The sequence below is a fragment of the Pelmatolapia mariae genome, linkage group LG10_11 (assembly GCF_036321145.2).
Source record: "Pelmatolapia mariae isolate MD_Pm_ZW linkage group LG10_11, Pm_UMD_F_2, whole genome shotgun sequence".
NCBI classification, from domain to species: domain Eukaryota; kingdom Metazoa; phylum Chordata; class Actinopteri; order Cichliformes; family Cichlidae; genus Pelmatolapia; species Pelmatolapia mariae.
This window is the reverse complement of record NC_086236.1, coordinates 6,231,263-6,246,160: the sequence shown is the minus strand read 5'-3', so window position 1 is coordinate 6,246,160 and position 14,898 is coordinate 6,231,263. Positions and strand designations below refer to the sequence as shown.

Here is a 14,898-nt window from a genome sequence, read left to right as displayed (position 1 = left end):
AACAAATTCACTCAGTGGTGATTGCGCGCGATGGCACAGCTGGCTTCAAACTGTTTGTTCTCTCTGCGTCTGGCTCAGTCCACGAACTGAATGTTGGTGCGACTGTTGTCAAACACGCGAGTGTCATCTGGGAATTCATAAATGGAGCCAACTTCCCTTTAATCCTCATTAAAAGCGTGGCAGCCGTGATGAGTTCACTTGGTCATTTCACCCAGAATGCACATTATGCTTGAATAACAGGCGCGTGTCTGATATTTTTTTTTTAACAAAATGGGGACTATTGTAGCACTATGAAAAATGACTTCCTCAAGCAGCACTGAACGTCATGCTGCAATTCTCCGGCAGTTTTGCTCTCACAGTTTGCACCTTGTTTGATTTCCCAGGGGGGCTGAGTGCTTGTTTCGGGAAGCCGGGGCTCCCATCATTCATTCGGGATCATGCTGTCAGATATCTACACATCTAAACACAACAATATGGTGGACTTATATGTTGACTGTTGTTGCTCAGTTGGATTTCGAAAAAAAAAAAAAGTATTTCCATCCCTTGCCTTTGCACAACAGCAAAGTGAAAGTATAGTAGTATTTTTCTTGTGGAGGAAGAAGTGCGATGTATGAGTAAATATTTTATTCTGTCAAAGAGAAAATGCATTTTTGTTTGATTACGTGCAACATCTTTATTTAAATGTGGCAGGTTTTGTTTGACTTTTTGGTCTGAACATTGAAAATTTCACCTTTTAGACATAAAATAGATTTTCAGTTCAAGTCTTCAGAAACTCCTGCAGTAAAGAAGCTTTTCCCCACAGTTCTCAACTAGATTAAGTGATTAAAAGACAAAAATCTGTGAGCATATTTTATCAGGTCGGCAGGATCGCGCGGCAGTTAGCACAGTCACCTCACAGCAAGAAGGCCCTTGGTTACAATCTCCCTGTCAGCTGGGGGTTGGAGTTTGCATGTTCTCTGTAGTCCTGAGAGCTTGAAAAACAAAAAACAGAAGGAAATCATCCAAGAAGAAGCTTCTTTAGAGCTGAAGTGAGTCCCAAGTATTTAACCTCCAAATTTAACCATTTGGAGATGGTCATTGGCCATGACTCACAGTCATGTGAGTCCGTGGCCGACCCGTTGGTGAACAGAGGTGGTGACTTAAACCAGCTATAAATCCCATTGCAGTCTTGGGTACTTCAACCGCCATTTAGACCTTGCCTGGATGGCGTTAACCCCCTTAACACGCAGTGAGTTGAATGACACGCACCTTTTTTCACACCTTGGCTCATGTGATGACTCACATGATCAATAGTGAGCTAACAACCACCTCCAAAGAGGACAGGCCCCACTAACTCTGCACCTTTTGGGGTTTTTTAACTAAAGATTAGAGGTAAAACATCTCCAAACTTCTTTTTTTTAAAGCTCTTAAGTTCACCATGACCTGGATTTAAGTCAATTCATTTTTACTTATATAGCGCCGAATCACAATAACAGCTGCCTAAAGGGGCTTTATATTGTAAGGTAAAGACCCTACAATGGCTGACTGAGTACGGATACAGGCATGTTTGCCCCAGGTGGACTGGTTTCTTCCCACAGTCCAAAGGCATCCTTGTTGGCTTAACTGGTGATTCTAAATTGGCCGTAGGTTATCTGTCACTCCGCGTTACCCCTTTGACTGACTGGGTGTACTCTGCCTTTCACCCAAATGACAGCTGGGATAGGCTCCAGCCCAACCATGGCCCTAAATTGGATAAGGGGAAGAAAACGGATGGATGGACACGCACTTTCCATCACAAAATGCGATTAGGTGGTGATACGTAGTTGAACCAGACCTTGTGATTACTGTATGTCGATACACATTTTCATTTATATTTCTTAACCGTTTCAGCCAGTACGAATAAATCCATACACACCACTGACAACTTACAACATCTCCAACAGCGAGAGGTCAGGGATGAACAGACAGCTGACAGCGGCGCTTTGGCAGTAATTAATTACCAAGCCCCAGAAAGCACAGTGGGACGTTACCTCATACAGGATTCAGGGTGTGAATACACCATACCCATCAGGCTTTAACAATCAGTGGGGGTCATTCATGATATCTCCTCTCCACCTCTTCTCTGCCAAATTGTAGAGACTGAAAACCCCGTTTGAAACAGCGAGCAACAGTGTAGGTATACGCTGAAGGTCTACATAGACTCATGGAAACCTACAGTAACATCATGAGTAACTTTAAGCTCCAATCTAGCTGGATATGTTATCCACTCTTATTTCACTGCTTGTCCAGTAAATAAGCAATTTCAACTAAACACTGGTAGAAGGCTGAAACCACACAAGGTACCAGAACAGTCTCCTAAAAATCAATAATTGCACTACTTGTAACCTCAAAACACAAAACGCACAGTTTGTCCTCCAAAATAATCAATGTCTTTGGTGTAGAGAGAGTAGAAAATGTTATCCCAAATGGCAGAAAAATAAGAAGAAGGGGGAAAAAAAAAAAAAAAAAAAAAAAAAAAGGTGGAGGAGGACTGTGGCCTCCTTCTTGCAAAGATGAAGCACAGATCTGGACATGTCATTTGCTTGAATTGCGAATGGTGGTGTCTAAGAAGCATGGCATAGAAACATATGCCGTGGCGGTCCCCTTGGGCCAATCAGCACGTCTCGGAAAGGCATTCGTGTGCAACAGACAGAAAGCCAGATGAACGAACGGACAGACGACAGCGGGGCAGATAGGGTTCAGTTCATACCCGGCCCAGTTTCTCAGGGGATCAAAAGTGCAACAGTTTCATCTGTTTCAGAGCTGAGCCGCACTTATAAACTTCATATTCAGAAGACATGGTTTATATCAGTACCATCAGTCTGTAACCAAACTACACACCATCAAAAAAAAGAACAAAAAAACAATAATAATAGCACTTGTTTTGACACAACTCAGGGTTTTGACACTGACAAATATCAATTAAGTATAACGTCTGAAAGAAATCATTTAAAAATTCAATTGGAATCACAAGCCAGACTTTTCTGTCATACAACAGATCCAGATAGACAGCAACTTAAAATATAAGGCTGATAAACACAACCCTTTTTAAATCACCACATAATGGATTTCCAGGAATGCTTCCTCTCACTTTTTGCAAAGTGATAATTAGGGGCGTCACTAAAAGGGGGCCTGACCCCCAATGAATGTCTATGGAAAGAGGAAGCTCTGTCACAAATTAGGCTCATAATAACTAACATTTCACATTTAAGTGGTTTAATTTGATATTTTCTAAATAAAAGGGTCACCTCTGAAATGTGATTGAGATATTTGATAAAAGTCAGATGAAGGACACTGGTAATTCAAACCTAATGATCAGAGTGCACAACAATGTAACAAGTGGTTACCTTGCTGAAAAACTAGCTAGTATGGCTAATATATACTTTGTGTAGCTCCAAAACAGAAATTGTGACTTCCACGCTTCATTCTTCAGTGCTTAACGGACTTTTGGATGCTTAATCTTTCTCACCATCTTTGTCCAAACGGAAGGAGGCAAAGGTCAACTATTTATAGAGTGGAACTCTTAATTAAATTAGAAAAAAAAATGTTCTTGGCCAATGCATTCATCCAATCACCCACAGACTACGTACCATGATTGTACCACTGCAAAAGGTTGATTCTGTTCATCTGGACGGAGGGTTTTAAGTGGGAGAAATGTTTCGTCACTCATCCCAGTGACGTCTTCAGTCTCAGCTGAATGCAGGTTTCCCCAACCTTATGAACGGTGACTGAAACTAGCCCACTGACAGAACAACGGGCTGTGAGGTCAGTTCCTTGATCATTTATATGCAAACTGTCAAGACCCCTGTGTGAGTCAACCTTTTGGGATTTACTGACCTGGATGGTTGAGCATGCATCAAGAGACTTTTTGACAGACAGCGTCTTAGTTCTTTGATTGGGATTGTTGATCACAAGCTGTATGCGGACCTGACCGCGCCACCCAGGGACACATGGTACTGTCACACACTAACTCCTTCTCAGTCCCAAAGCAAAGAAAGTTTTTAAATTGTCTTTCTAGACACGAACAAAAAACCATGATCTTTTACTCTGCAACGCCTGAAACTAGCACTTGAAATCATAAGTGCAGTGGAGTTTATGAGGAAATGGACCATCTTCATAGACTTGTTTTTTCCCCTCCTCAGGAATTTCCACCAGGAGAAAAAACTAAATAAATTAAAAAAAAAAAAAAAAAAAAAAAAATGCAGCTTCAGGAAGTGATGCCATATTCCTGAATAAGTCGGAGGTCGGTCTGAAATTTTTTGTGGAAGGCCCCCTCAACTCAGATTTGACATTATTTGAGTGAAGTTATCACCAGTGATGATCATCAAAATGCAACACATAATCATAACGAAATCTAGCTTTGGCTAAACTTTCTAAACCATCACTGGATGGTGACTGACCCACGGTGCAGTGTCCTTGTGAAAAGCGCAGGAATTTGTGTTCCATCTGCATTAAAGAAGAAATAAATAAATAAAGGAAAAATAAAAACAGAAGATAAGGTTTTTGCTCTGGACAGCTGGGCTTAATGCCTAATTAGTGGAATGAACCCCCTAATCGGTCAGCAACATAACCCAGCAGTTTGGCAATCATCACAGTGATTCTGGAGGTGGATTGATTTCAGCATCTGGAGGCAGCTGCAGGGACAGCTGATTGGGTTAATAAGAAACACACTGATTATAATGAATGGGTCCTGTCTGTGAACCAGAGGAGGAGTGATGGTTTACTCGACTGCTTAGAAAAATAAAATAAGCCACCTTGGAGGGCTTTTTTTTTTTTTTTTTTTTTTTTAAATGGATGAAATGGAAAGAATTGAAGCAACCACAGATCGTGGTAATGCAGAAGTGTTTGATTTCATGAAGCTCTACTTTAACTCTGTACTATGATAAGAACATGATTAGTGAAATTAAGAGGGAGTCCAATTACCAGAAAATCCGTTAAACATAATAACCATATGATCTCTGTCCTATAGGTTATCCTATAGTCCATAACTGGCTTATCCGATTACAAGGCATTTTACAAGTTAAGGTCGTAAATTACACGGCTTCTCTAGCAAAGATGGTGTTGAAATTTAATTCTAAATTAATATGAGAAAAGCCGTAGCATGACACAAACACTTTCAGAAAGTGGAAAATGCCAGAACGTGGCTGGAATTAAAATAAACCCTCATGTCCGTGTGGCTCTTTTTTATAGTCAAACACACAGTTTAAATAATTGCACAAGAAAGTGAAATGTTCATTCTGCTGCACTTAGACGTGCTATTAATGAACAAAGTTGGCAAGCACAGGACTTGAGGACCTGTAAATATATCTGTTCCTTAAAAAGCTTTTATGTACTACCTATGAAAGCTCTATATCCACCAGCCACTTCATTAAGTACCCCAACCTGTTCAACTGATCATGATGCAAATATCTAATCAAAAGAAAGAAATTCACTGCATTTAGACATGCTCAAGGCATCCTAAAGTTCAAACTGAGGTGACCAGTGGTACTGAAAATGTTATTGGAATATTTTAGTCTAGTATTGTGACAGCACTAAAGCATAGACCCATCCTGGCTCCACACAGAAAGCACATCCTATTCCAGCGGTCCCCAACCCCCGGGAGTAGTTTGGTATCGGTCCATGAGAGTTGAGCCTCCGGTGTGAAATTTATGGTTTTCAGGGTTTTTAAATCAGTTTTTATCGTTAACTGTTTCCCTGGGTCTTTTCCTGTGTATTATGAAAACAATCTTTTTTTTAGTACCGGTACTAGTTTTATTTTGTTGTATTTATCCTCGACACCTTAAAGGCCGGTCCGTGAAAATATTGTCAAACATAAACCGGTCTGTGGCACAAAAAAGGCTGGGGACCGCTGTCCTATTCCACGCGAGTCCAATAGACCACCTTTGGAATGTGATGGAATGGGAGACTGGCATCATGGATCTGCAGCTAAAAAAAAAATCTCAACTGAGTAATAATAATAATAATAATAATAATAATAATAATAATAATAATAATAATAATATCATCCAGCACCTTACTGAACCTATGCCATGAAAAAAAATATATGTTTTGAAGCAGTTGTCTGTAAGAGCCACAGGAAAAGTTAGTATCCAGGGCGTGGTAGCATTTACTTCACTAAGCCTGTTGGGTGCTTGGATTCATTTAGTACTTTTATAGGTAAACAGTAACCAAGACAAACTTTTAATTAAAAGACTATTCAGAGCCAGCCAACCATTTATATACTGGGCCAACATATTCTGTGTTCACAGGCAGGAGGCCAGTGTTGGCCTAACATGATAATGGTTGGCTATATAAGTAAAACAGCACAGACTTCCCAACCAGCCAGTACTGGCTCATCTTTGCCTCTCTGCTCAGCTAATGTAGTCAGTCTTTGTACCACCTGCCCAGGGAATGCAGATGAACCTTAACTTTCCTACTAATTACAGGATAGTAAGCAATTGCCTGTTTTTTCTTCACAAATGAAGAAATAAATATGCAAATAAACACAGGCACAAGTAGATAAGATCATTACACGGCTTTAACTTAGGTCATTAAAACTGCTCTACATGCCTATAATGGTTTTTTATAATGTTTATTTTTTCTCCACATCAGTGTGATGCAAAGCAAAGCTTCGCTATGCAATAAAATGGATTTCAAGTATTTCAAAATTAGAGTAATGAAGTCTATGTAAAACTTTTAATTGTGTGCGCTGTTATCTGCCACTGATAGACTTGTGCATTTAGGCCAAACTCTCCTCCCTCACGTCCTCAGAGATCTCTATGACTAATTCATTATTCTAAGCCTCTTTAAGGTTGGCACTCAAAAGCTGTGTGATCACTGACAGCAGATACAAAGAATTTGGAACTTTATTATTCTTACTCCAATTTTCTCTGGATTTACCAATCAGTTTTCCCCCACTGTGAGAAAATTACACGTGCCTCACTGAGTAATTTAATGTGAAAAACAAACACTGGCACTCTTAAACGCTTACAGCTAATGCAGTGCTAAATTGAACCTTTTCAGCCTCCACCTTATCCAAAGCCAAGCACACACTGGGTTGGGAGTGTAGTGAGCTGACTCAACCTCATCCTCATTCCAGTCCTTTTTAGAAAATGATGAGATTTTTTTTTTAAGTTTGCCAGAGTAATTTACCCTCATCACATTATATATTTGTGGGTTTTTTCCACTTGTCTTTTTCTAATTAATTAGAAACCAAACAGACCTCTGTGTTCTGGTATTCAAAGGGGATATATCATTTCCCTGCCCCACAGGCGCAAAACAAGTAATATCTGTGAGCTTGGTGGGGCTTTAATCAATGCCAATGACTCGGTGATTATTTGGCCAGCAGCTGAGATTTTAAGCTTCCTATTTTTGGAAGAAGAAAAACACCTCACCCACTGGAATTTCTTTTTTTCCCCAAAGACACTTCCAACTTCACCTGGTGGAATAAGTGTTCTTCATCCACGAGTTCACCCAAAGGACTGTCAACCGCTCAATCAAGTCTGTCAACAAGATGAATGAATTGGCCATAAAGGCGGAGTTCAAGGCTAATTCAAACCTTTTATTTATATCGCAGAAACTCACAATGTTTACCTCAGGCCATGATGTGTTAACTCTAAGTCCGTACAACACCGAGAGGATCCCCAGAGATCCAATGACTGAATGAAATTTATCATGGTGATGATTCTAGCAGTTCCCTACCTAAATGTAAGGAAGAATAATAAGTAGTGCTGTCAAGAGATTAAAAAAAATAGAGATTAATTAATTATGATTTTTAATTAATTGATCTAATTAATCTCTTTTTTAATCTCACCTAAAAATAGCTGAGGAAAGCCCTCAACTTATTGTGGCAGACCAAAAGACTGATATATAACAAAGAAAGTGACTTTATAAAGTCATTTATTGTTTAACAAACGTTAAACAGATGCAACCATTTACATACTGTTGTATTCTTTTGTAAAATAAGTGGAAAAATAAATACAAATAAAATCAAATAAATTAAGTGCTGCAAGTTAGCACATCAGAGTTGCTCTTTTCTGAGCAATACAGCACTGAAATTCCTCTGCTTCAGATAATGAAAAATAAAACTGACATTGCAGTGCTGCAAGTTAGCACATCAAAGTATTCTTCCATCACAAAAAAAAGTGCTGAACATCAAGCAATCTATTCTAGTAGGCTACAAATGACACAGCAGCTATGCTGACCACATGTGTCTCATTTCTTCTTCCTCAGCCAGTCGCTAAGACACACCAGCCTGGTAACATTTTCTGGAAGCAAGGCTGCCCTTTTCTTTTGCACTATGTGGCCTGCAAGGCTAAAGAGTCTCTCACAGGGTACAGAGGTAGCTGGGGAGGCCAGGTACTTTTGTGCTAGGACTGACAGCTTTTCATAGACTCCTGAGTGAGCATACCACCACTGCAGGGGACAGTCATCAATACTGATGCTGGGTTCTGCTCTGTAGCGCTGCAGCTCTCCAGACTCAATTCCATCTTCTGAGTCAGAGTCAGACCCCAGAAGGAGTTCGCTCCTCCTCTTCTTCTGAGCTGGTCCATCATCCTCTGTGGAGGGCTGGAGACTATCTGCTCTTCTGGGCTCTGCTGCCTGGAGCATATTCTCCAGAATGGTCCACACCTGAATGAATGAATGAATGAATGAATGAATGAATGATTGTGATTAAAACTAAGTGCTTTTTTTTTAATTTTATTTAATCTTGTAAAGAACTTTGTGTTCCATATAATAAATAAAAGTTTGATTTGATAATGAATTGGACTCATTAGTCCAGCTTAACCTTATTGTCCTACCTGTTCCCTCTTTTCTCTTGGAAGACATTTCAAATCCTTAAACCGTGGATCCAATGCTGTGGCCACCTCGAACCATATCTCGTTGCCATTAGCTCGTCGTGCTGCCAGATCCTTCTGGAAGGCATTCTTGAACTTCACCACGTAGGCAGGATCATCATCAGTAATGTCCATGACACGGTACAGATGGCGAAAAGCAGGCAGCACTACAGAGCAAGAGACGTAGGCCTCACCACCCAGCAGCTCTGTCACATACCTGCAGAGGTGGAGAGGTTTGCTAAATAAACCTAGCTGGATTCATTTAAATCAAAGTGTAACTGATTCCCAATTTAATTGTCCTTAAAAGTTCCTTGTTATGTTCATTAATTTTGATTTTACACATGTAACAGTAGTTTATATAATTAAAATGGGAAGGTGTTTATTTGAACTTACTTGCATGGTTCAAGCAGGAGCTCCAGCCTCTGCAGTTTCGCCCACTCAGCTTCGGTTGGCAAGACCAACCTGTGGTTCTGTTGGTCCAACGTAGCCTGGACAGCCTCTCGGTTACATAGGAGGCGTGAGACCATTGCGAGAGTCGAGTTCCACCTGGTGGGTACATCCTGTATAAGTTGATCGCTCTTCTTTCCGAGTGCTACTTGTTGTTGGTTAAGTTCTGTGGTACTCGCAGGGCTTTGTTTAAAATGACCAACAATCTTGCGGCACTTTGCCAGTACACCGACAAAACCACTGCTATCGAGACATACCGTGATGGTCCTCTGGAGAATGTGAGCATTGCAGGCGATGTGCTCATATGGAAGTGCTCTCATAGCAGCCAGCATGTTTGCTGCGCTGTCTGTGCCAATGGTGGATATCTTGTTTTCAATACCCCAGTCATTTGCTACCTTGAGGAACTGTTCGGCGCATTTATCAGCAAAGTGCCTGGTTTCTGTTCTCATGACGGTCAGTGCAAATGAGTTGAGGTTCCACTCACTATCAATAAAGTGTCCAGTCACCCCAAAATAGCTGTGGTTGCCAGCTGAGGTCCAGTGATCTCCGGTTATAGCAACACAGTTGGGAGAATCCTCCGCCAAAATCTCAAGTTTGTTTTTCTTTTCGCCGTCGTACATTTTGCTGATTTTGGTCGTTACTGTAGTCCTGCACGGCGGCTTGTATGACGGGTCATTGGACGCAATTTGCAACACCTCTGTCAATCCTTCGTCCTCTACTATATTTATCGGCCTACAGTTCATCGCTATCCACTTGGCAATAACATTAGTCAGCCTGTCGGTCGCAGACTTGCTCATACGAGGGGTATTCTCTAGTTTTGTTTGGCGAAAAGCTTTGCTCTGGCTTGCTATATTGCTAACGTCTTCACTGCTAGCTGTTGCTGCACTCGCGGCTGGGTGCTTTGACTTGAGGTGATAGGCCAAACTTGAGCTGCTTCGGTGGTAAGCAAACTCCTTCTTACACTCTAGGCAGACCACTTTACCTTTGTCAATGGTGCCGTCGGGGCGTTTATGAAATACAAATTTCCCGTTCATTGGGCCAACAACTCTCAGATGCGCCTCCATATCCACACTGTAAGCTAATCACCACTTCTCACCTTGACCTCACGACGTGACTCCACCCCCAACAAGTCAAGCACAAGGAGCCCAGCACATAAAAACGGATTTTATAACATAGCAACTCTCATACAAAATCAATGACGTCAAGAGATTAAAAATTAGATTAACGAGATTAAAAAACATAACGCGCTAAATAGCATTGTAATTAATTAATCGCAATTAACGCGATAATTTGACACCCCTAATAATAAGACAATGTTGTTTCCCGACATCAGGTCTGACCATATTGTAAATACCTCATAGTACCAAATTCCAACAATAGAGCACGTCACTCTCAGACTGCAGGCTTCCCAGAGTTTCTAAAAGTAAAACAGAAGATGGATCTCTGTGCAACCAGCTCCCAGTTTGGGTTCAAGAGACAGACGCCTCTACTTTTAAGATTATAAAAAAAGTTTTAAGCCTAAAGTTAGGACAGGATCAGGTGACCCTGAACCATCCCTTAGTTATGCAGTCATACCCTCAGACAGCAGGGGGACTTCCCATGATGCACTGAGGACTTCTCTTCTCACTCCCTGTGCACATTATTAACCTATGTCTATTTTCTCTCTTTACACATTCCGATTTGTCCCGTTTGTTATCCCTGGTCCCTCCATGCTATTCTTTGCCATCATCTCTTTTCCCCATGATAGATGGCTGCGCCTCACTGAGCCTGGTTTTACGGGAGTTCTCTTCCTGTAAGGAGGATCTTCTCCCTCACCCATGCAAAGTGCTTGCTCCTCGGGGGATTGTGGTTCTGTCTAATATTGTAGGCTCCTCGTGATTCAATACAAAGTACTTTTAGATGGCCTTTGTTGTGAACTGGTGCTATATAAAGAGGATGATTGAGCCACACTAAGAGAACATCAAAATAAACATGAATGACACAGACCACCATGAAATAACTGAGCCTACTCATCCATCTCCAGCTTACCAGCTTAAACTGGTTTGGCACGGTGCTGACGTCGAATGATTCACTTGTTCTTGTGTTTAGAGTTTGAACTGATGTTTAAAATTCTTTAAAACCAAAAACTGCTGCTCTGTCTTTAAAAATGTATTAACCTTTACTGTTTGGACAGACTTTGCAGTCATGAGTGGGAGGAAGAGGGGGAGACGATCTATAGATTGCTATTTTATATTGCACTTTTTCCAATCTTATGAAACACTCAAAGCACTTTAGACTAGAGCCACATGCACTCATACATTAATACAAGGCTTGCACTTTAGTCTCACATTAAACTGTGAGCCTTAGCATTGGATGAACCAGCCTTGTGTTTCATTTCTTTCAAGCTGTGAACATGATACACAACATTTGTATAGCAGTCACACAGAAAATTGTAAATACAGTCATTTGGCTTATTATATCATCTTAATCACTGTTGTCAGGAAAAAAGTTTGTGTGATGCCACAATGGGTTATTTCTTTCCCTCAATAAAAAAAAGCTGCATCACTTGCAGATACATGAAATAGAAAGGCCTCGCTGGCCTCCTCAGATTTCAGCTTCTCTTCTCAGCTAACAGTTGTAGCACAGGCTTTCATGCAGATAAATGTTAGACTTTAAAAAATAATCTGCAAGAAGATGAATCTTAAACAAACGCATTGATGCCACCATAGAAGTTACTGTGCATTTGTGATGCAACACAACACAAACACTAAAGATAAAATGTAACATCGCAATGTTTTGTTAAGAGGCGCACAGCTGTTTTGAAGACTCTACACACAATTGCACACATGGTGCTCGCATGGCTCCCTTCCATTACAATATTCTGTAGATTGGCACAATATTTTCGCATATTCCTTAATTGCTATCTCTGCTAGCAAATTAACTGAAAGCAAAAATCAATCAATTTCTCATTTTTGCTAAGTGCCCCCCCGAGACCTCTCTCTAATACCTCGCTTTGAGAAATAAAAGATTAAACTTGAGCTAATTGGACAGGTTCTTAATGCACATCATGAGAAGAAGAACGGGATAATGCTATGAGGGCTGCACAGCTTGTTCTGATGCATGTGCTCCTGATTCACATTGCTCAATCAGTCAGGAGAACCATATGCATTTTGCATTGACATTGTCAACTTCATTTTCATCAGGTCAATAGCCAAGTGGATATATATGATTCAAATTCACCAAAGTGGTTCCTGAAGCAGAATTTGTAAGCATGGAAGATGTAAAAAGTTGACGGGCAGTGGGGAGAACGGCATTACTAATTTAACATATCTGCTTAAGGACAGGTTTAAGTGCTACAAGTTATTTTTTATTCATCAAAGACAGCAAGTGAGAAATGTTTACTAAAAATGTCTGATCAAAATTCGAGCCTTTGTGGGGAAAAGTTAACCTAACAGGAGTCCGGCAAAAAAGCAAAAGCATGAAAGAGCTTGCAGCCTCTAGTCTTTGTGTGGATTAAATCCCATTTTATAGGCCTATAGTGAAATTACTAAAATGTCTTTTGGACCTAATATAGCATACAGAGGCTATTATAACAGCCAGGGATTCCTTTTCTCTCACAGAGCCTATGTAACCTAATAAAAGAATTGATTGCTCTGGACATGGCTCAATATGGCGGTAGCTCCAAGGCAGGATAAAAAAGATGTTTTCATAGACCACAGCAAACACGGTAAAAAAAAAAAAAAAAAAAAAAGTATGGTCCAATGTCAAGTCAGGCCAAAATCTTAAATTCAGTTAGAGCAGAATAACTGTACCAGTGTCATTTTGCAATCTTGCCAGCACCCAATTCTGTTCTGGCAGAGAAGAAAAAAAAAAAATCAGCTTAGAACTTATTTAAGACAGATCTATACGAGCATAGATGGGATTCAGTCTGTTTTCGTGAAATATGGAATCAGTATCGCTTCCAAAAATATCAACAGTGACTGAGCAAAGATTTCCTACCCTTGGGCGACATTTTCTTCGGGAGTGGAAGACGCCGAGGAGGGTTTCTCTGCGAGTGCTTCAGTCTTTATGAGTCCTGCCATATTTAGATAGAGCTGAATGGGATTTCATGGGGTTCGTGGCTCAAAGTAGACGTCTCATTTCATCGACGTGAAGGGGGAAAAACAACTATTATTGAGAGTGAGTGTGTAATGTGCATGAAACTTAGGTGAATGATATACTTGTAACTGGAAGGTTAATTACTAATGAATTCCTCTAACTGTAGATGTGTCTTGTTGATAAGAGGCAGATACACACAAATAAAAAGAATGCACTTTGTCATTGTTTAGTGTTGTTTTCTTTCTGGATGTGAATGCTTTGTGAATATCCAACTGTCACAAACAATAAAAAAAAGCAAACAAAAAACAGAGGCCAATTTTTGTCTGGAGACTCGTACACAGCGTGATCACTAAAGTCAGGCAAATCCAGTGCTGTCAGTGTTATGGTGGCCTATTTTGTAAAGCATTTATTTTCCTCTGTTAGATCAATATGACTATGATTTGAACTACATTTTCAACATATCACCACACACTAACCTCAAAATTGATTTTTCTCTGACTTACATATTGAACACAACTACATGCACAAAAGGCAACACAGAGGCATAATCTTTTAATCATATTCATGACGTTTGACTCGTTTACATTACTTTGTTCCTAAATAAGACCCAGAGTTTAAAAGCAGAAAATTCTTCAATTTTAATTGATGTGAATGCAACAGCTATATGAACTCTGAATAAAGCAGCTTGTTTATTCCGGGGCTGAAGCTTGGAGGAATGGCAGCACTCTAGCAAAATTAGAAATCATGGCCAAACTCAACCCAGACTGTCTTTGGAAGTTAATTCAGAGAAATCGTGCAGAGTCTTTACACAAGTAAACTGCAACAAAACAGAAAGAAAAGGAACCAGTCCATCAGACAAAGGAGACAGAGGGCGAAGGGAAAAAAAATGAAGGCTCCTTGTCATGTTCAGGAGATGAACAACAGGATCTGACAGCTACAGCTGACATCCTGAGGCAGGTAATACATGCATCACAAAAAAATAACAGAAACATCAATTTTGATTTAGTACAACTTTCACTGTCCACACACATGGATACATATCTCTGACAATGACGTGCGTGGAGTGAACCGAGCACGCCACCTCAATTATAAATAGGGAAAATATAGTATTTGCAACACATTACATCATCTTAACCTTGTTATGCTATTCTGAAATGACGCGAGACGACCAGCGTGCAGCTAATCTATTCATGCAATTGCAGAAAACAATACTAGAACAGCTCGTGGTGCCAGAACTATGGAGGAATAAGAGTAACTGCCCTCACATCCTGAGCAATAAAGGTGATGAATCCCGTCAAGATGATATTTTTCTGTCTTTTTAAGAGAGGACGCTTCACATCCAGCCTGGTCGGGGTGTAGCTGCTACTACTGACAGATGAAATCAGTGCTGATAAAGCTGCGGTGCATAATATCCTATTATAAAAACATTAAAACAAGTTCAAACCCAAGACATTTTTACATGACATACCTTTTTAGTTCAGACTAAGCATTGATTTAACCATTTAGGAAATATATTCAGTTTTATGAATGAGCCAAATGC

At 40.3% G+C, this 14,898-nt stretch overlaps 2 protein-coding genes across 2 annotated transcripts in view; both read right to left on the bottom strand.

The window, feature by feature from the left end:
- tmem132e (transmembrane protein 132E) overlaps nt 1-14,898 on the bottom strand; it is a 436,417-nt gene that overhangs the window by 409,952 nt on the left and 11,567 nt on the right. The gene's annotated exons all lie outside the window — the stretch shown is intronic.
- On the bottom strand, nt 7,954-10,481 carry LOC134636014 (E3 SUMO-protein ligase ZBED1-like). Its single transcript, XM_063485753.1, has 3 exons — nt 9,228-10,481; nt 8,799-9,051; nt 7,954-8,628 (listed from the first exon to the last, which is right to left on the bottom strand). Exons 1-3 carry the CDS (start codon nt 10,343-10,345, stop codon nt 8,212-8,214), a joined length of 1,788 nt encoding a protein of 595 aa, XP_063341823.1. The 5' UTR covers nt 10,346-10,481; the 3' UTR covers nt 7,954-8,211.